Source organism: Anomalospiza imberbis, chromosome 1 (assembly GCF_031753505.1).
Source record: "Anomalospiza imberbis isolate Cuckoo-Finch-1a 21T00152 chromosome 1, ASM3175350v1, whole genome shotgun sequence".
NCBI lineage: Eukaryota > Metazoa > Chordata > Aves > Passeriformes > Viduidae > Anomalospiza > Anomalospiza imberbis.
The window spans coordinates 97,605,894-97,625,346 of record NC_089681.1 but is presented as its reverse complement, the minus strand read 5'-3'; the positions used below and the strand labels follow the sequence as shown (position 1 = coordinate 97,625,346).

At 40.6% G+C, this 19,453-nt stretch overlaps 1 protein-coding gene across 8 annotated transcripts in view; it reads left to right on the top strand.

Moving 5' to 3' along the window:
* ITGA9 (integrin subunit alpha 9) overlaps positions 1–19,453 on the top strand; it is a 265,797-nt gene that overhangs the window by 14,512 nt on the left and 231,832 nt on the right. For 7 of the 8 annotated variants that reach the window (XM_068201244.1, XM_068201190.1, XM_068201198.1 and 4 more), the window contains exons 4-9: positions 1,316–1,439; positions 7,461–7,528; positions 9,767–9,896; positions 11,382–11,467; positions 14,029–14,097; positions 17,331–17,468. In XM_068201244.1, coding sequence (XP_068057345.1) covers positions 1,316–1,439; positions 7,461–7,528; positions 9,767–9,896; positions 11,382–11,467; positions 14,029–14,097; positions 17,331–17,468 — 615 coding nt within the window. The remainder of the gene's footprint in view (positions 1–1,315; positions 1,440–7,460; positions 7,529–9,766; positions 9,897–11,381; positions 11,468–14,028; positions 14,098–17,330; positions 17,469–19,453) is intronic. The other variant, XM_068201235.1, reaches the window with a different exon arrangement.

The following is a 19,453-nucleotide window of genomic DNA, read 5'->3' as shown; positions in this document are numbered from 1 at the left end:
CATAAGTATATTGAAATCTGTTGATGGCTGGATTGAATTTTGAGCTTCTCAGTGGCCGATACATTTCCTATGTCCTTTAGTGGAGAGGTGACACAGCTGTGCCTGCTTTATGAGTGAATATAATTTTTAACAATGTTGAGCTGCTCCTATGGGCAGCTCTGAGGTGCTGAGGCAGAAAAGTGGGGTAGCACACAGAAATGGAAGACAGAGGGTATTTCATCTGGGGAGGATGGAGTCAAATATGGGATTTGTGGAGGGGGTTGATGCAAAGCATCCAGGAAAAGATGAAAGCATGTGGAGGAGATGATTTGTAGCATAGAGTCTTGGTCTGTTGGCATGGGGTTTAGCCTTAAATGATATAAATTGGTGCATCTACTGTGACTTAAGTGTAGACTCAGATGAGCTGGAGATATGGTCTGGCATGTGCTAAGTTCAAAGCCATTACTGTTTCACATTTCCTTTTCTTTTATTCCAAATAAGTCCTGAGCAGAAGCCAACTTGTGGTTTGACTGGCAGCAATGCAGTGTTAGTTATTGGAGCAAATGGGTTCTGAGAAGTTGTGAACCAGGATCTACATTGCTTGCCTGTGTGCCTGTGTGTGGCAGTTGTACTGAGCAAGTGTCTGGTGAGTCCTGTTTTTCAGGATGATCTCATTCTTCACTATAAAGCTCTGCAGCTTGTCTACACCTTGGCTAATGTTGCCACTCTTGTTGCTACAAAATCCTTGGCATTTTCAATTAAATTCACTACCATTAAGCAAGGCTCAGCACATCTGTCACCAGAACACAGAACTGCCTTTCCCAGTGGAAGCCAACCTTTGACTCTCGCATGCATTTTTGGTGGTTTAGCCTTCTGAGTATTCTCAGTGTCTTTATTCCTGTTTTCACCTTTTGCTGGGTTGTGTTAGTGCATCTTTAGTGCATCTTTAATTAGAGTTGTGTTAGTGCATCTTTATCCTGTTTTTCACCTTTTGCTGGGTTGTGTTAGTGCATCTTTAGTTAGAAAAGCTTTGTTGTCTGCGAGGATTCATGCACAGTCAGAGATTTTGAAATTTCCAGCATAGGCTCTGAGACTTCTTGTTTTCCTAGGTATATACATATGAAAGCTGAGATCTGAGCTACCAGGTCAGACAATGTCCTGAGCTGCAGAAGGTAACAATGAGAAGATACTTTAGAAACAGTGGAATGTAAGGAGAATACAATGGATTTGTTGGGTGAAGGTGATACTGAGTGGTCCTGTTCATACATGCTCTGCCTTGGTAGGAGTGATGTCCTGTGACTCTGGGCCAATAACCCATGTTATATGATCTATTTAGGCATGTGCACACCGCTGGAAAAACATCTACTATGAGACAGAGTACATCTTGCCCCATGGCTTCTGCAACATCATTCCTCCTAACCTGCAGTCCAAAGGCAGGAAGCTCTTGCCCTGCTATGAAGGTAAGGAGTCAGGCCGGGAGTGGAGCTTATAATATCCCTTGCTATGCTTCTAATATGACAATAACCTTCACTACTGATTTTTTTTTTAAACGTGTGACTGCCTCATGGCCCAGCTGTGGTGGCAGTTGGGTTTTGGATGAAGCTGCGAGAGTAGCACAATGACTGGGTTCTGTGGCTGGTAAAGTGCATGGCTGCGTTTTACTGGAGGAATAAAATATTTCTGAATTGTGTTTTGAGGCAGCAGCTCTTCCGTTAGGTAAATAATGAGAAGATACTGCTATGAGCTTGGCCTTTTGTCCTTCACTGTGACATGGAATAAAAATCCTGAATTATGTTGCAGTCATGAACCAATTTGCCTATCTTATGGAAACACTTCCATTTTTATATTGTCATTTATCAGAGGACTGGGATGTGGGACAGGGAGGAGGGTTACTTTCCTTACTTTGGGATACTTCTGCAACAATTTATATTAAATTGCTCCTGTGTTAAGGTCTGGATTTGAGGTGGGTACAGAGGGAGGGCTCCAGCTCTGAGCCATGGGTGGCTGTGCCTTTTGGTTCTGCACCAAATTCCATGTGCCATCATTTTAATTTCTCCTTCTCTACATCTAATGCATGTGAGACTTTTATATCATGTTTCCATTTTTAAAGACTTCAGAAGACAGAGTCTCCTTGGCCAAGAGCAATTAACTGAGTTAGAGGCATAAATGTATTGTTAGGTAGAAGATATGGTATCTCCTAAGATTCTTGGCCTTGAGAGGAATGTTTTGGGGAAAGCATCCTTGCTTCCTCTTTTCTTTCATTTCTTCATTGTAGGAGCCTGAGGAAGTGGGCAAGTTTGGAGGACAAAACACAGCAGGGTTTGTTGTGGGCAAAACCTCTGATTTTACTTATTTGCTTTTAACTGTTTGCCCTCCTGTTCATAGCTGGCAATGGCCAGCAGCAGGCTTGCTGCTGGCATTAGTAAGTTGGAGAGGGATAAGGCAGTGAATGTCCCGACAAGTTTCTCTGTTGCTATCGAGTGGCTAGGTCCTAGCTTGGTGGCCTGTAAAGCCAGGTCTGTGATGGAACTGTGTCCGTTTCGTGCTCACTGTTCTGAGGTGGCTCCTCACCTCCCTCTGGGCTTTGCTTAGGAATCTGCCATTGCAAACCTACACACCTTTTGGAGATGGCATACAGTTGTGCATTGATGTTTTCCTGCCCTGAAATTGGTCATTATTTGATATATGAGAAGTTTTGAGGGACTTGTACCAGCCATGCTAGCTGCTGTGCGGCAGAGTACATATAAGCTAAGTAAGCCTTCCTGTTGTGGGTACTGTTCTACTGTATTTGTCCTTCCCTGCCTCTCTGCCCTCCTTGTTAGTGTCAGCAAAATCACGATGTCACTAGGCTGATGTCATACACTGCAAAACATCTGATATTAACTTTATGGACATTGTGCACATGCAGGAATGCCAGTGGGGCTTCCTCTGAGCCTTTGGTACTGCTTCTGCACTGCCTGAAGCCGTGGTGGGGATGTGGTTTCTGGAAGAGAAGAATCACTTGTATTTATCTATGCATCATGTTTTTGGAGTAAAACTGCTGTTAATCTGATGGGATATTTGCCAGGAATTGCTAAAAAATAGAAATGTGTGGGCCTAGTACACGTAGAGCAGCCAGTGGAAAGTTGGCAGGGTTGATGCGGTACTATGCTGGCTTAATTTCACTGCATAGTAAAGTGAAAATTGAAAGTTTGGGACTTATTTCCACCCAGCCCCCCACCCCACCAGACACGAAATCACAGTGTCACAAGGAATGGCTGCATTTGTTTACTCCTGATTCTTTAAATTTCCATAAAACAAGCTCCAAGAGAGATAGCTGTGGTGTGTCACACAGAGGAGTTCATTGTTTAAGGTTTGCTGTGAAATAAGTTTGTAGTCATCCTTGTAACTTTTTCCCCTTCACTTTCTGGAAGGAGCAGAATAATTTTCCTCCTGACACTTTGCTAGCGCAAAGCATCGAGTCTGAAGTGCTTCTGCACTGACAGCCTCTGTGACTATTGCTGGGAGGCTGCCAGACCTGTGGCTGCAAACGCTGCACTAGGACACATGCCTTTGCCTGACAAGATTCCAGTGTCTCAACCTTCTCTGTATCTTGCTATATGCAAATAGGGGTAGACAGTGGTGTGCTTGCTTCCAGAAGCCTTATTTTTAGTCCAGCTAAGGTGATAATCCTCAACAGGTGAAGGGTGCAGGCCAGCTGAATGCACGTCAGTGTCCATCCATGGAGGAAATGGAAATTTCCTGACTAGATGGCACTGGTGCAACAGCATAGTAGTCTCAATCCATCTTATTCTTGCCTGGCTTCCCTGAAAGGGCTGACAGAAGTCTGGAATTGAGAGATAATTAGAACACAGCAGGAAACTTAATAGTTAAATACAATCTCTCTGAGTAGGAACTAATTTGGTTTAAATGAGCTGGATGTGGTATAGCTGATGTATGAGGTCGCAGTTTTCCAGGCAATACTTTCAATTGGTTATTTTTCCCATAGTTTTAATGGCTTTCCAAAAAAGGGAGCTGTCTCTTCATTCCCCCAGTGCATTCAGTTTACAAAGAAGGATGGTTGTGTGTACTGTGAGAGGCAGTCCAGCTGATGAGGAGAGCTGGAATGGTTTCCTACTCCTCTGTGGTAAGAATTGATGATGGAAGTGGGGAAGACTGATGATACCTTTGGTTAGTAAATAAGGGGAACAGCACATGCTCATATTCCTTGCATCCAAAACAAAAAGTCATTTTTCCCACAGGTCCAAACCACATTTGGTTTTCTGGGAGCCATCAAAACATCCCTGCTTTGTGGTGGAAACTCAGTATCACAATGCTAGGTCAGAAAGATTACTACTGTTTCTTCCTAGGGTAGTGAAACACTGTAAGATAGGAAACAAAAAGCTTTCAGCATATGTGATAGTTTACATCTTTGAGGATGATAATTTTATTGCACTCTGTAGCTTAGTTTATGTTATGGCATTGAAGTTTGCTTAGAGACTGGCAGAGAGTTTTATTCAAAGAAAGGTTCAGGGGCATTTACCTTCAGAATTGTCATACATCAAAGCTTATTCTTTTTGGTTGTGTGTTGTTTTATTCAATTACTCCTTCTTTCGTCTCACTTCTCATGTCACCTGAGATCATCCTGGCTAAAAACCACTGCCATCTTCTTCTCTTTTTTCCTTTATGCATTATTCATGGCATATCTTTGGAGTTGCACAGGCTGCAACCTCCTCCAGATTCAACCTTATCATGCTGCTTTGCTGACAGTTGTTGCTGCAGCAGTTTCATGGCTTGCAGTCTGTGTCATCAGGAATGCACAGCAGTCGGCATGCAGACAAGAAAGAACAAAGAATGTAGAAACAACAAATTTGTCCTTGACTGCAGTTATTGCCTGGAGCTATGTGAAAACAAATCAATTTAAAATCATGCAAAGGTTGTTTTTCAGGCGTACAAAAACTGTGAGCTGATACAGTAACTGCACAATTCCCATCTAGTTGGTTCCTTTACTTCATGGCTGGCTGGCTGGCTATGTTATATGAGTGACAGGTGTCACTACCATGCACTGAAGTGGAGGTGAGATAGAAGCAATCTTGGTTTTCATCCCTTTTGGGCTCATCTATTGCTTGGGAGGGGCAGAGTGGCTCTAGGGAGTAGACAGAAGTCTGTGATGCTGGGATGTGGCCATCTAGGATGAGTGGCACCCCTTGGCCATGGGTGTATGGGTGGAAAGGAATCTTGCTTGGATGTGGAGGCAGGTGTACATCACTGCAGGTGTACATCACTGCAGGGGAGCAGACAAGGAGGGGTAGTTTTGTGCTGAAACGGTTAGGCAGAAATCCAGGAGCCCAATATCTGTCTGTACTGGGCTGCTGGCTTGTTAGGGAGGACTACACCTATCTTGATTCCCCCCGAAATTGGTGTGCTGATCTCTCCTCTGTGTCACTAGAGCTTTAAATTCTCAAACAGCCCTGATGTCTGAGGTGTTTGGGCCTCCATGCTTACATTTCCACTTGTGAAATGTCATGGCATTGGCAGTGAAGACTGAAGCAAAGAGAGCCTGAAGACAGGAAGAAAGCAAATGACACCCCAGACTTCAAAACAGGCAGCCAAAGAAGCCGTTCAATATTTCAGCCTTCTCTGCAATTTCTGTTGCAAGGGGTCCCTGCTTCCACTCAGCTGTGGAATCTACATTTTCTTTAATATCCTTTTCTTTAGTTGTTGATGTATCTGAAGAAGCCCTTCTTGTTAGCCTTGATATCTTTCACCAGATTTAATTCCAAATGGGCTTCGACCTTCCTCATTGCATCATGCAAGGGTGGGGATCCTGCTATAGTGAATGCAAGGCTTTTAGGACATGCACAGAATTATTTTTCAAGAAATGCTGGAGGGAGTAATCTTCTCTCCTTGGCTCTCTTAATAAAAAAAAATTGATAAAAAAATATTTTTCCCCAGGCAAGTACTACCTGGAGAATTTGTATGTGGAGAGTTAGCAGAACCCCAACGCTTGCTGAATAACTATGGGCTAATATGGGCTTCAGTTCTCAGTGGAATTGTCACGAGTTACCTCTAGGAGACCCAGCTGTGCTTCTGGTCTGCTGGGATGCATATCACTTTGGCAGGACCCTGTCTTGGCCAAGAGTGTTGGTGCATTTGGACTGTAATTTGTGGATCAAGTCTCTATTCTGCATGGTGTCTCCAAATGACTTCTCCCTGTGCAGCTGATATGACCTCAGCAAATGTCTGAAATTCTGAACATCTTTATGATGTTAGGAAGAGGCTGTATGTAGTACAAAAGGGAGAATGGGGTGTGTGTGTGTACGTGCGTCTACATAAAATATTTTGCAAGAAGGCAGTATTTTTTATAATTAATTCCTTCTGATCTTCAATAAGACAAAATGGAACTCCAAAGGAACTTGCTTGGTTCCAGAGGCACTTTGCTCATTGTTTTCATTATCTTTTTTATCATTTAGCGGTGAGTTAATGGGGCTTAAATTAAAAAAAAGTATTAAAAAGTTTAGCAGTTATCAGGTTATATGTTAAATTGTTTCTGGACATGAATTACTGTAACATACAGGAAGTAGTGATAGTATGGTAGATACTTGAAAATAATGCTCTGGAAAAAAATTGGAAAGGCTCTGATTCAGCTGTAAGTTTCAAATACTTCCAAGATGAAAATATTTGAATTAGGGTGGGGTGGAAAGTGATTTTCTTTTTTTCCTCTTTTGCCTGTTCCTCACTGTGAACTTAATGTATTCCTAGAAATATTTTTTTTCTCATCATCAAAAAGATAAAGTAAAAATTCCTCAGGTTTGAGAGGGCAAATGATTGCTATGTCAAGTCCATAAACAAAAGCTGTAGGGTGGTGGTTGGGTTCCCTGTGAACTGGGAGCTCTGAGCATGTGGCCATGAAAAGCAGCAGATCTAAACATCCTGCAAAAGAGACCATTGTCTGATCATGTAGAAACACATGGTTTATCCTCAGTCACTGTTTTCTTCCTGGAGCTTGTGTCCTGAAGCACCCTCACCAGAAGTGTTTCTAGGGGCTTTGATGACTGTCACTGTAGGGGAATATCACTTTATTTCTCTGAGGTGGTAATGGGCCTGAGCGTTAAACCTCCTAGAGCAGAGTCTGTGGCACACAGGCATGTGCATCACTTTTTGCTCCTCCCTTCTGAGCTGTGGTGATCTGCTACAGATGGAAGCCTCTTCTAATGCACCTTTACTGGAGCCATGCTGCTTTTTGTAATGCAGTGGTACTGCTTGTTTACCATCTTTGTAGGAGCATTCTGGCCTCTCTCCCCAGCTGGCTTCTTGCGATACTTCCTGATGTGGGTGGGTATGCTGCATGGTGCACCTTGGTGGCCAATCCACTGATAAAACCCAGGAGCCCTGCATGCTGGTGTGTCTCCAGGCTGTGTGAGTAGCAATGCAGGTGGCTTAGGTGAAGAGTGTGTGCTGTGCCAGGGATGACCACTGTTTTCTTCCCTTCTTCCATCCAGAGTACAAGAAGAAGTATGGGGAGGAGCATGGTTCATGCCAGGCAGGAATCGCAGGCTTCTTCACTGAGGTGAGCTGGGGCACATGCATGGAAAGCTTAGGGGTGGTAAGTGGCTCTCCTGTTGCATGTTCCAGGAGGAGATTCCCAAGTATGGCTTGGACAGTGGGCTGAGTGCTGAGAATGGTCCCTTCCTGCTAGCAAACACCCTTCCGCCTTGTCTAGTTTCTCAGGTGTCTGTTTCTTGCACAATGACTGCGCAGTGGTTCATACGTATGTGTATGTTTCTCTCAAGGTCTGTGGACAAGTATAAATGAATTGACTCTAGAAATGTCTTCAGGGAATATTCTTATTATGTACATCCCAAAACTTGCATAGAGGTATTTCTCTGTCTGTCAGTAGCTCTTTACTGTAAGTGATGATGTAAAAGTCTTTCTTGAATCATTTTGTTTACGTGTGTGTACCTGTACATGAATATAATGCACATACATACACATGCATACAGAAGATAAACACTTCTTTTCAGTTTTACTACAGTTCTTTGTTGCAGAAAGATGGAGAAAAAAAATGGGTTAGAATATATGCACCACAGTTGTTCTAAATACTTGACCACATTCTTTCCTGGACAGAAGTCTATCAGCCATGTTTCAGTTTTGTCAATAATTAATTTGTTCCCTTATGCCTGGATTTTTTTCTTTTGTTAATGTTTCAGGGTTGTGGCTTTTTTGCTTGTTTGTTTTGGTTTTATTTTAATTTTTTTAAGAACACATACCTTCTCCTAATTATATATATGCACTGATCTACAGAAGGTACTGTCCAGACTGATACAAATAAAAAAAGTCAGAAATTGCCTTCTGCCATTTCAGTAAACTGGAATGGCAGGCAATGTTGCTGCAAGGGCACTGTCTGGTAACTGGATGTTCAGCCAGCAGCAGCTGTTTCCTGACTTGTCTGCTCTCCCCAGCCTGTTTCTGTTCCCAGGCTTAAATTCTCCCTTGCTACCCTAGTTCAAAAGATACCTTTGAACTTTTATCACTTCAGTCTGATGGCAGCAGGAAATGCAGATAAATGGCTTTTTGGGTCAAACAGGTGGTCCTCTATCCTGTATTCAGTGCTGTGGATGGTAGTTTTTCCTGTCAGTATGTAACCTGACAGGTATGGCCCATAACAAGGAAAAAGCTATTTCTAAGTACATGCTGCTCTTTGTTTGGTTTTATTTTCCTGTCCCTGTAGTCTTATTAGGAGAATCCCTTGTTTTACATCTTCCCCCAACTGGAACTGGTCACCTGAAGGGGACTCAGATATGATAGCAATTTCCCACAAAGATGGAGTCCATGGCTCCATGGCTTTGCATTGAATGGAGATGTGAGGAAAGCAGCTGTTCACATATGTGTCTTCTTGGGTGATGAAGAACTTCCTGGGGTTAATGCTCCTCAGGTTTAATTTGGTCCCTTGCTGAAGGTATTTAAAACCATATCCAGGAGCAAGGTTTTTCTGCAAGGATGCTGCATGTTTTGGGACAACATTTTGTGAATTTTTCTTGAATGTAAATGTACTGTGGATTTTGACTCAAAAACATTATTCATGACCATCTACCTTTGAATGCTGGATGAAACTGTGCCTGATTTCTAGGTCTTTTAAAATGTTCCATCACTCTGGTTGTCTGTAATGATCCCAAGCCATTTTATGATGCTATAATGACTCTATATTCAGGCTGTCTCTCAAAGACCAGAGTGTCTGATGACAGAGCTGGGCAAAATGTTCCACCTAGGACATAACACACACGCTGCTTGTTGAATGCATGGCAGCTGTTTAGCTTCCCAGTTGTAAAATCAAAATCCTTTGTGCTGTTTCCATCATGGTTGGTTATTATAGCATGTCAGCAAGCATCAGGGCATGATCTGTAGCTGAGTGATGGGTTCTGGGTGGGCTGAAGTACTTCTGTCTCTGGGTCTTCTGAAGGATATTTGGTAAAGGCAGCAAGTAGAGAGACTTTTCGGAGAACTATGTTAGCAGGGATAAGCTTGATGGTTAGTAAGGTTGAGGAAAGTCTTCTGTTGCAGCAGAAGAGCTGAGCAGAAGTGGACTATAAAAAGGCAGTCTGTCACTAGAGTATATACAGTGATCCCCAGGTTTGGGAAGAAGGAAGGATACTGTCCAAATGCACACAGAATGGAGGTTGTTACAGATAGACTTATTATTGGTGTTTTAAGTGAATATCCTGTCCCCTCTCTGTTAATGTGTAAAGTTTTGATTGTTTTTTTTTCCTCCTACCCTTTTCCCCATGCACTTCCATTTTTCCTGTTGTAGGAACTGGTCATCATGGGGGCACCAGGATCTTATTATTGGACAGGAACTGTCAAAGTACTGAATCTCACTGACAACGCGTATTACAAGCTGAATGATGATGCTGTGATAGCCAGGAGGTACACATACCTTGGTAAGCAGCTCTCTAGTGCTCATTGTGAATAGGAAATCGTCCAACAATGTGTTTCAAGGCTTTGATACTATAAAGTTGGTAATGTTTGTTTCTATGGTGATGTAGAGTATTTTTATAAAAAGTGTGAAAGGAAGAATATTTGAATTAAAATGATACTTATCTGGAAGCAAAGAAGCATTCAAAATACTCAGTTTTTCTCTCCTTGTTCTAACACCCTTCCCCCACACTTTTTTATAATTTTTTGACTAATATAGAAAAGGCATTTTAACAACACATTGGATTGTGGTGAGCTTCTTAACATTCTTGCCTTTGCCCTGTAACAGGCAAATTATTTGTTACTAGTTGAACTGCATGTCTGCTTACATGTGCCTTTGAAATAGGTGCAGTAACTGATTACAGAATTTGTATTGCAGATGTATTTATTTCAACAAAAATAACACAATCTAAATGTGTTATTGGCAACTGAAGGAAGTTGTGAAACGTTTGGATATAGGTAGATCTTTAACTTAATTGGTTTTACTTGCTCTAAAACCAGCTAATGTCCCTGACATGCTTAATTTAAAGGCTTCCATCTAATCAGAAGTGCTTGAGACTGTTGAGAGCTAGAAGGCATTTCAGCAGTTAGATACTGTTTGACTAAAGTCTTGCACGGACCTCTCATTGTCTCCTTAAACTTTAATATTTAAAAACCCATCATTCTGTAGATACTGCTTGGTGATAACTAAATGAAGAGTAAATGTTTACCTGTTTGCAGACATAAATAGTTTTTGCTACTGATAGACTTGAATTATAGAGTTTACCATGTTGATGAGAGCCTCATAATGTATAGTAAAAGAGCAAGGCAAATACAAAAGAGCCTTAGAAGGAAAGCTATTCTATTCAGCTTTAGTTATTATATATTATTTTAATATATGAAATAAAGCTGAATCTTTGATCTTTTTCTTTCAAATACACACTTTTTTCTTTGCTATATCATCCCATTTTTCTTATTGCCTAGAAAAAAAACTTTTTAAGCTATTGACTTCTCTTTGCCTAACGTCCTCATCTATCTCCCCTGACCAAAAAGGACCATGATTTTCCAAGCCTTCCTGGGCAGTGATTTTAGCCAAAGGAGGACACTCCTGAATGATCCAAGTGGGACTGTTGCTCTTTGACGTGATACTTTCTCTGTGGTCATATGATCGCTTTTCTCTGCTTCCCTTTCTTGACTTGCAGTTGGCAAATTGCTGCCAATATGAGGTCCTTGTGTCCCTTGGTCATCTCCACACACATGGCTTTCTTGTCTCAGCTTTTGGAAGGTTACTGGAGGGTTCACTCTCACTTCCCATCTCCATGAACTTTTGAACAGAATATTGGTTTATCCTGAGCAGGAGGGTTGTTGAACTCTGAAGTGCAGCCCAGGAGGAGGGAAGCCTTATAAGCCTGATCTGTCTGACTGATCTGATTTCCTGTCAGGTTTATTTATTTATTTCCTTTACTACTCAGGATATGCGGTGACAGCGGGTCACTTCTCTCAGCCAACTACAACTGACATTGTAGGAGGAGCTCCCCAGGATGGAGGCATCGGAAAGGTGTGGCTCTTCATCAAACAGTAATGTGGGTTGGATGCAACAGTGCATGAAATGTAATACCGATGCAGTTCTAACATGTATGAGAAGACAAGAGTTTTTTGTCTGCAAGGTAGTTTTGAGCACTGAGCAGGGGAGAGATGAAGTAATTTGGTGAAGTTGTCAAATTTTCTCAACCTGTCCATCCTGATGCATCACATCCTTTGCCCTCCTTCCCTCTCTTTCCCACCCAGTCCTTACAATACCCATTTTAATAAGACACAGACAAGATCTCTTTCACACTGCTTTTGTTTAGGATTTGTTACATTTAGGTATTACTTAAAACTTTCCTATAAATGAAAATACTTGTCTTCTGCTTCTTTTATTCACACATTTGACTATTTCAGTGTTTACTTCAAGATAACATCTCTAATAGAATGAGATTAGGTGATTTGATGCCATTTTTAAACTTCATAATACTTTGATGTTTAGTGTATTAGAGTCTGGGGTTTTTGCCAGCTATAATTAGAAATCTTGGTGGTAGTCTCTTAAGAAGGGAGGAAACAAAAAAGGTCTTCCTGTGGGTATATGTAGCAATGTCCCAAAGATGTAAACAAGTGAATGGCTAGATGGAAGTCGCTAGTGAGTTAGGCAAGCCTGGTCCTCCTGTGCTGAGTATCCACGTGCTGTTGGAGAAACTGGTTAAGGGTGAGTGCTGTGACTGCTTATACTCTTCTAAACCAAAGGTGGAAAAAGTGGGAGTGGGGAGAGTGAGAGCAGGAATGTAAAGGATCTGCTTTTGTCTCTCTTTCTTCAAAATGCAATCCATTTGGGACCTGCTGTCACCACTTGTTTGAGCAGAGATGTCCTGCAGCCCCCTTCCATATTCCTCCCTTTGGCTCTCATGCTTTTTAGTGACATGAGTTGTAGCTGAATCATAACAAGCAGTGAGAAGCCTTCACTACCAGGAAACTATCCTGTTTAGGCAGATTATTTTTGATAATGACCATGTCCTGGGGGTAGCAGTGCAAGTGGGGAAAATGGGAAAAAAGTAGAGGATGAACTTGGTATTTACACCTGATCTGGCATGACTGGGACATATAGGATATAGTAGCATCACAGTTGCTACTGAGAGGACGTGTGCATGAGAAAGACATAGTTTCCTTATCCCAGGTGTTCTGTTATGGCTGCTAACAGTGCACCTTCCTTCCAAGCTGTTTTTCGTGTGGAACAAATTTAATTTCTCTAACAAGGAGGAGGGTGTGGAAACACAGCTGATAGCAAGAGATCCACAAGAAAGCACCTGGCTCTGTAGTTTAAAGACTACTGCTCTTGTCTTTAAAGCTTACATTATTCTCCCTTGGCATGGGATGTGGGTAGCAGGAACACATGGCAAAGTGTTGGTAAGAGGTGCTGAATACAGAACATTACAATGGTCAGTCCTATTGTGCTTTCCAAATACTCTAATGAGCTGATCTTTTCCACTTCTCTGACAGAAAATGATTAGCATTGTCACACCTTTTCACTTAAGTTAAAGCCAAGATTCTTAATGAGACTGGGTCATTTCTCCAAAGTCACAAAGATTGTCATTATTTAAGACTGGGTTTGGAGTTGAGACACCTGGCAACATGCTCTTGGTGCTAAACATGCCGCTGCATAAGCTAGGGAGTCCTGTGTATATAGAGCAATTGTCCGCAGTAAACCTGTGCTGTGTTCTTGCCTGAAAACAGCTTTGAGCTCTGTCTCACCACCTGTTAATAACTCACCACATTCCAGTGCTTGGCTCTTCCACATGGCCTTGGAAGTAAGAGGTCCTCTGTCTTACAAACTGTGTGAGCACCTGCTAGGAGGGAGCCTGTCAAATGCCACAGGAGGCTCAAAGACTGACTGAACCAGCCTTTCTGTTGAAGTGAATCCCTTTCTACAAGCCATGTACTTCACATCTGAAATTTTGATACAAAATGTGTTCTTGAACTTGAATCATCAATAATTTTATCCCTGAAGATTCTTGATTAAACAGGTTCTCCTGTGGAAATGAGCAAAGAATAGGCTGTGTTTGAATAGTTTTCTGATTTAAAATTTTTTTCAGACAAAAGCAGTGGGATTGTTGTGGGTAGTCTGATTGGGATTTCTACTCTGACTGTTCCTAAAGCATCATGAAGTTTGCAATGCAGTATGTGCAGGCACATTTTCTTAATAAGGGAATGCTGGATAAGGGAAGGGGAGCAGGGTTATACATTCTCAGGCTTTTGCCCTACTTATTTCCAGACAGTCTTGAGATGCCACTTATTTGAGAGTTGTAAAGTTGCCTGGCTAGATGCTTTTAGTGCACACATGTGCACATACATAAGCAAATAAAAAAAAGTAGGCAACAAGATGAATATTCAAGTGTTTCTTATGACAAGCCTGTGATTTTTCAGGGCAGTGGTGAACTCTGTGTCATCTTTTAAAAGAAGGCTGACCAGTAAAGTGGCTGTGAAGTTGGATCCTGGAAATAGTCATGATCATGATTTAGATATTATTTAGAAAGCATAAGTGCTTCATAGTTAGTATTGGTTAACTTTTTTTCTTTTTTCACCTTTCAGGTTTATATTTTCAGAACGGACAGACAATCAGGCTCTCTAATAAAGATTTTTCAGGCTTCAGGAAAAAAGGTGAGCATTTATATATGTGTGTTTTCTATTGGAGGGGGGTAGAGGGGTTTGGAAATAAGGACAGAGTCGTCCCGGAGCATCATTTTCATTCCACTCCTTCATAAGATGTCCAGCAAACCCTGTTTCTTCTTATCCTCCTAGAAGAACTAAACCTATTTTACAGATCAGCTGTATGCCATTTCTTCTGTAGCAGTCATGACTGCAATGTCTGCTCAATGCCCATGTGACTGAAATAAAAGGTCTTGCTGGAAATTGTAATAGTGATTCCCTTGAGTTTTATGTGACTGTAGCAGTACCTCTGAGATGTGGGACATGGGGCACCAGGTGAGCCTAGATGCAGAGATTTCCTCTTAGTAGATGTTACTGGGAGATGTGGGTAACCTGGAGTTCAGTTTAATATGCAAAGGCCCAATCTGTTTTCCTGTGTTGTGTTGTGACAAGGAAGATATTGCAGTTACACTGTTTTGTGGAGGAGCAGTTTCATTGCCTCAACAGATGATGATTTCCCCTTCCAACTATAAATCAGTCTTTCATTCTCTTCTTGAAACTGCTGTCTTAAAGCTGAGCTGCCTTCCCCCTCCATGAAATTTAGTGAATGCTAGTGAGATCTAGATTCCCCAGTGTGGTGTTGTGTTTGAATGGGCAACAGCTTGTGTTCTTCATTTGGGGGCTTACTGGAGCTTTGTTGCAGGAGAAACAAAATGGACAGTATGTCTAGCTATAGGTAGCAACAAAAAAAGCTTTATTTGGGAATAACTTAGTGATGAAATGATACCTTTTATCTGGGATCTCCTGTGTTCTTCTGGAGGGATAAGAAATACAGAAAAAAATGGTTTCTGGAGGCATTTGGCTCTGGGAAGACCTGCTACCCTCAGGAAGACCCAAAGTGTTTGCCTGTATCCTCTGGTTGGGAATATTACTATATCTTGTTATTTTTTTCCCAGCAAGACACAGTTGCAGTATTTAAAAACTTGCCTGATATAGGGGATGTTAATTTACTGAATGTAGTGAAATAAATTTGCTGAAACTACAAGCATTTGTAGGTGCATATTGTGACTTGTATTTTAGGGCCTCTCCAAAATTTTACTTTCTCTGCACTAGCAGAATTACAGACATCTTGAAAGGAAAAGACCTCCCAGTTAATCCAGGGCATTTCCTGTGTTTGATTGCTTCCTGTTAATTTCTTTCCCTGTTGAGTTTTAAATGTCTCTAAGGATGTGCTCCTGACTATTCCTCAACCTAATAAACAGAGCCATCAGAAAGTTTCCAGGTCTTAGCCAAAACCTTTCCCTTTTCAATTTAATTACTTTACTCTTATAGGTAACTTAACTAATCAAGTATTTACATCATTGAAATACTTTCAGAGTTCTTTTTCATTAACATCTTCTTCTATAAATTCCCTAAAGTCCAAATGAGAATTTTATTTTAAAAACAAGGCTGTGCTAAATCACCTTTTTTGTTTGGTTGTTGTTTTTTGTTTTGTTTTGAGGTAGAAGCGAAACCAGACCTGCTTAGCAATGAGCACTGCTTGGAAATTAGCTCTCATAAAATGCTACATCCTCCCCAGTGGTGTGAAATTTCATTGCTCTGACATTCTTGGTAGGCAGATATGAACAGCAGGCCAGTTTATTCCTTCCTTTTTTATTAATGGAGGCTGAACTAGGAAATCAAATGCAGACAAAAAGAGAAAATCCAGCACCTTGTTACAAGTGTTAATATTGCAAACTTCAGGTTCTTACCTGAACTGTGAACACTGTGAACTCACCCATGCTGCAGACATGCCATGTTGCAGTTAAGTAAATAATAGCTTTTTCCTGAAAACTGCCTGAATACATAATAAAATGCTTTTTCATAACTTTTGTTCCTTACCCATGAGAAATTTACCCATGAGAAATTTCTTTTAAAACCTTTGTGGATTAAAAAAAATAAACAAAAAATCCACAAGGGAACTTAAGCTACAATTATATTTGAGGTCCAACTTTAAACCCACAGAAGCACAAAAATGCATTAACAAACTGAAATGCTATTCTTCAATCACCATTGCATTATATATTTAGCAACTTTTAAATCTTACAGACTACACAGAATAGAGTTGCTGTTGCCCATCTTCTAGTATGTCCAATAATTCGGGTTCATGAATGTTAACTTACAGGTACGGAGGTCACACATCTGCTGTGAGGAATGCAAAAGCATTCAAGTACATAAATAATTATTCCTTTAATCTCAGATTTTCCTACTTTGTAGAAAACAGCACTCAATTTCCAATATGAAGTGGCATCTTCCCCAGTTTCCTGCTGAAGCAGCATTTAATTTTTAGGCTATAGTTTGTAGTTGGTTTCAAAGAGTATGCCTTATGTTACCTTAGCAGAAGTGAATTAAATAAGAGTGAAATATCATTCTTGCTTTTGGTTTCCTTCTTGTGTTTAAATGTGTTTTGAAATTTGTAATGTGGGTGCTGGCTGGGAGATAGTCTTCAATGTTTACCCATATTAAAAATAATGAAGTGAAATTAATGTATTTCTTTATTTTAAGCAATTAAGTTTATCAAGCAATAATAAGTGGAAATTGAAAGTGGTTTACATTTGTTCTGTATCAACTGAAAAGCTTTTATTGAAAGTCTTTGTTTCTGTTTCAACTTACCTGCCTGTACATGAGAGGAAAGGCAATGATTAAGACCCACAACCACTACACCCTTTGACAGTGAGTTATACAAATAAATACAAATAGAATAGGGAAAGATAGTCTATAATAAAGAGGTAGTCTTAGATACCTCACGGCCTCTTGCCTATTTTTCTTTATTTCTTTCATTATTTCTTTAAGGTATCCCCAGATCATCTGTGGTGCCCAACTTCAAGGAACTTTGGGCATGAATAATCACTGTCCAGGTCTGGTTTGGGAAACTCATTTCACCCCTTCCTAGTTTTAAGCATTTGACAAGCAAAAGCTAGTCTAAGAAAGCTCTTTAAGTGTCGCACTTAAGTATGTCCCAGAGTATAACTTCTATTCTGTTGGTAAAACATCCAGGCTTGGTGCACTGTTATAGTAAAGTGTTTTCATTTCTACCAGAATTATTCCTAAAGCTTTCTCTATAGGAGTGCTTGTGAGTGATAAAGCAGCAAGTTATCATGTGAAATTAAAAGAATAACCAACTCAAACAAAAACCACACCTATATGATTTCCTGCTGTGTGTGGGCAGATACTGAATGCTTTGTTGTGACTCAACTTGGTTACAGATGGGCTCTTACTTTGGCTCCTCCTTATGTGCAGTTGACCTGAATTCTGATGGTTTGTCAGACCTACTGGTTGGAGCACCTATGTTTTCTGAGATCAGAGATGAGGGTCAAGTCACAGTCTATATCAACAGAGGAAATGTGAGTATGTACAGGAGGTGACTTGGTAAAGGATGAGGGTGTGGGTCCCTGGCAAGGCAGTGCTTATGTCCTTCCAGCACTGCATGGTGAAACTCAGTGTTTCAAGTGGGGCTCTGGATGTCTCTAGCAAAGCATGAAGTCACAGGAAGACTCATCTGGTATCGTAGTTTGTCAGATGCCAGCCCATATTCATCACAGACCTGTAAATCATTCAAAGAGATCTGAGAAAGTCTCTGGTTCTATGTTGAAACTTGGTGGCATTTGTGGCTTTATGTGGATTTAATGCCAAAACCAAGTAAGAGTCAGCAGCTTTGACTGAGTTTCCTTTGTGTTTTGAGTGGTCACTAAAACCTGAAATACAAATTGGAAAACAAATATCTGAGGATTGAGGAAGAAGAGAGAAAGCAGAGATCAAATTCATGTTACTTTCACATTATGCCCTGTATAGAGGTTTTAGGGGAGGTTCTTATCAGCTGGTATTGTTGGAATTCACATGACCTATTGGTCTTGGAAAAGTCTGAACTTTGTTGCATTGGCTAACCAAGGCCATTCTTATGTTTTATTTATAGGAAAACAGTGGTTGTTTACATACTATTAAATATTTAATATTCAGGTCCTAAAGCTGCTGTCTCAAAGGAAGAGTTGTTACAGACTAAAGTTAAATTGGCTTGTGTTTAGAGAACTTTGAATTTATTTATGCTAGACTTCAAATTCACCAGAAGTCCTAGCATTTAGGAGACTTGACAAGTGTTTTTGCTGTAATTTTTTTTTTATTACTGCTCCTTTAATTGAGCTTTACTTTTTCCGCTTTATCGACAGGAAGTTCCACCTTTTCAGTTGCAGTGCTGCTGTTGGGTGTCAGGATAGGGTCCAGAATGCCGAACAGATAGCCAACATTTCCTGCTCACAGTGAGAGTATACATGAGTTAATGTTTATCTTCTATAAAATAGTCAAGTCTTTTATGCTCCTGCACCAGGAGTATTAGAATTACTTGCACAAGCAATGGCTCGCAGGATTGTGGGCTTTATTTTGAGCAATGGACAATTTAAACTTTGTTTTGATGCATTTTCCTTAGTCCTAAAAATTAAGAGTCAGACATAGTTAAGGGATACAGGGTTTTTTCATTAGTATTTAATAAGGATCCTTATGGTGCACCACTTTGCCAGTGTGGGATGCGCCGAAATGCACACACTTGATAGATCATGTACAATTTTATAGACCTTACAAATTACCATATCTAACAAAGATGCCCCAGTGAGAGGCTTGAATGAATAGCGTGATATCTCCCCATCTTGAAGAATTCCCCCCTGGATGGGCCTAATCGTAATTTACAGGATGTATTTTAAAGAGGACCTTGGTTTCTTAAGATAGCATAGGGTTTTCTGGCCTCCGACTGTGAGGTCTCTAGGATGTTTGGTATTCTGGCCTAACAGAATACCAGGACTATGCTGAGTTATCAGACTTAAGGAATTACAATAATGCATGCTAAGAGCACTGAGGATACATAAAAGGTATATAAAAGATATATAAAAGGTATAATAAAAAAAGGCAAAAAATCATGACATCAGTTTCATTCTGCAAGCTCCATTGCTTAAAAGGTTGTTGTAGAGGATCAGAGAACACTGTATTATAAAACAAACACACATGATGATTCTACATTTAAAACGCTTATATTTTGCCCTTTCCTGTGACAACTGAAAAGAACTGAGTCACACATACAGGCCTGCCTGTCTTCTATCTGTTGTGTTTCAATTTCATTATGTGGGATTTTCTTAAAGTCAGCAACTCCTTGCAGCTGAGTAAAAGATTTTAGTACATGTTCCAGAGAGTAGCTTATTCTCATTCACAAAGAAGCAAAACCAAACAGCCCTCAGGTGGGTACAGACGTAGACTGTGTCACTAAATTTATTTTTCTTGTGGAAGTGTTCATTTTCCCTGAAGAAAAGACTGAAAAAAATAAAACTTACATAATCTGACCAGAAGG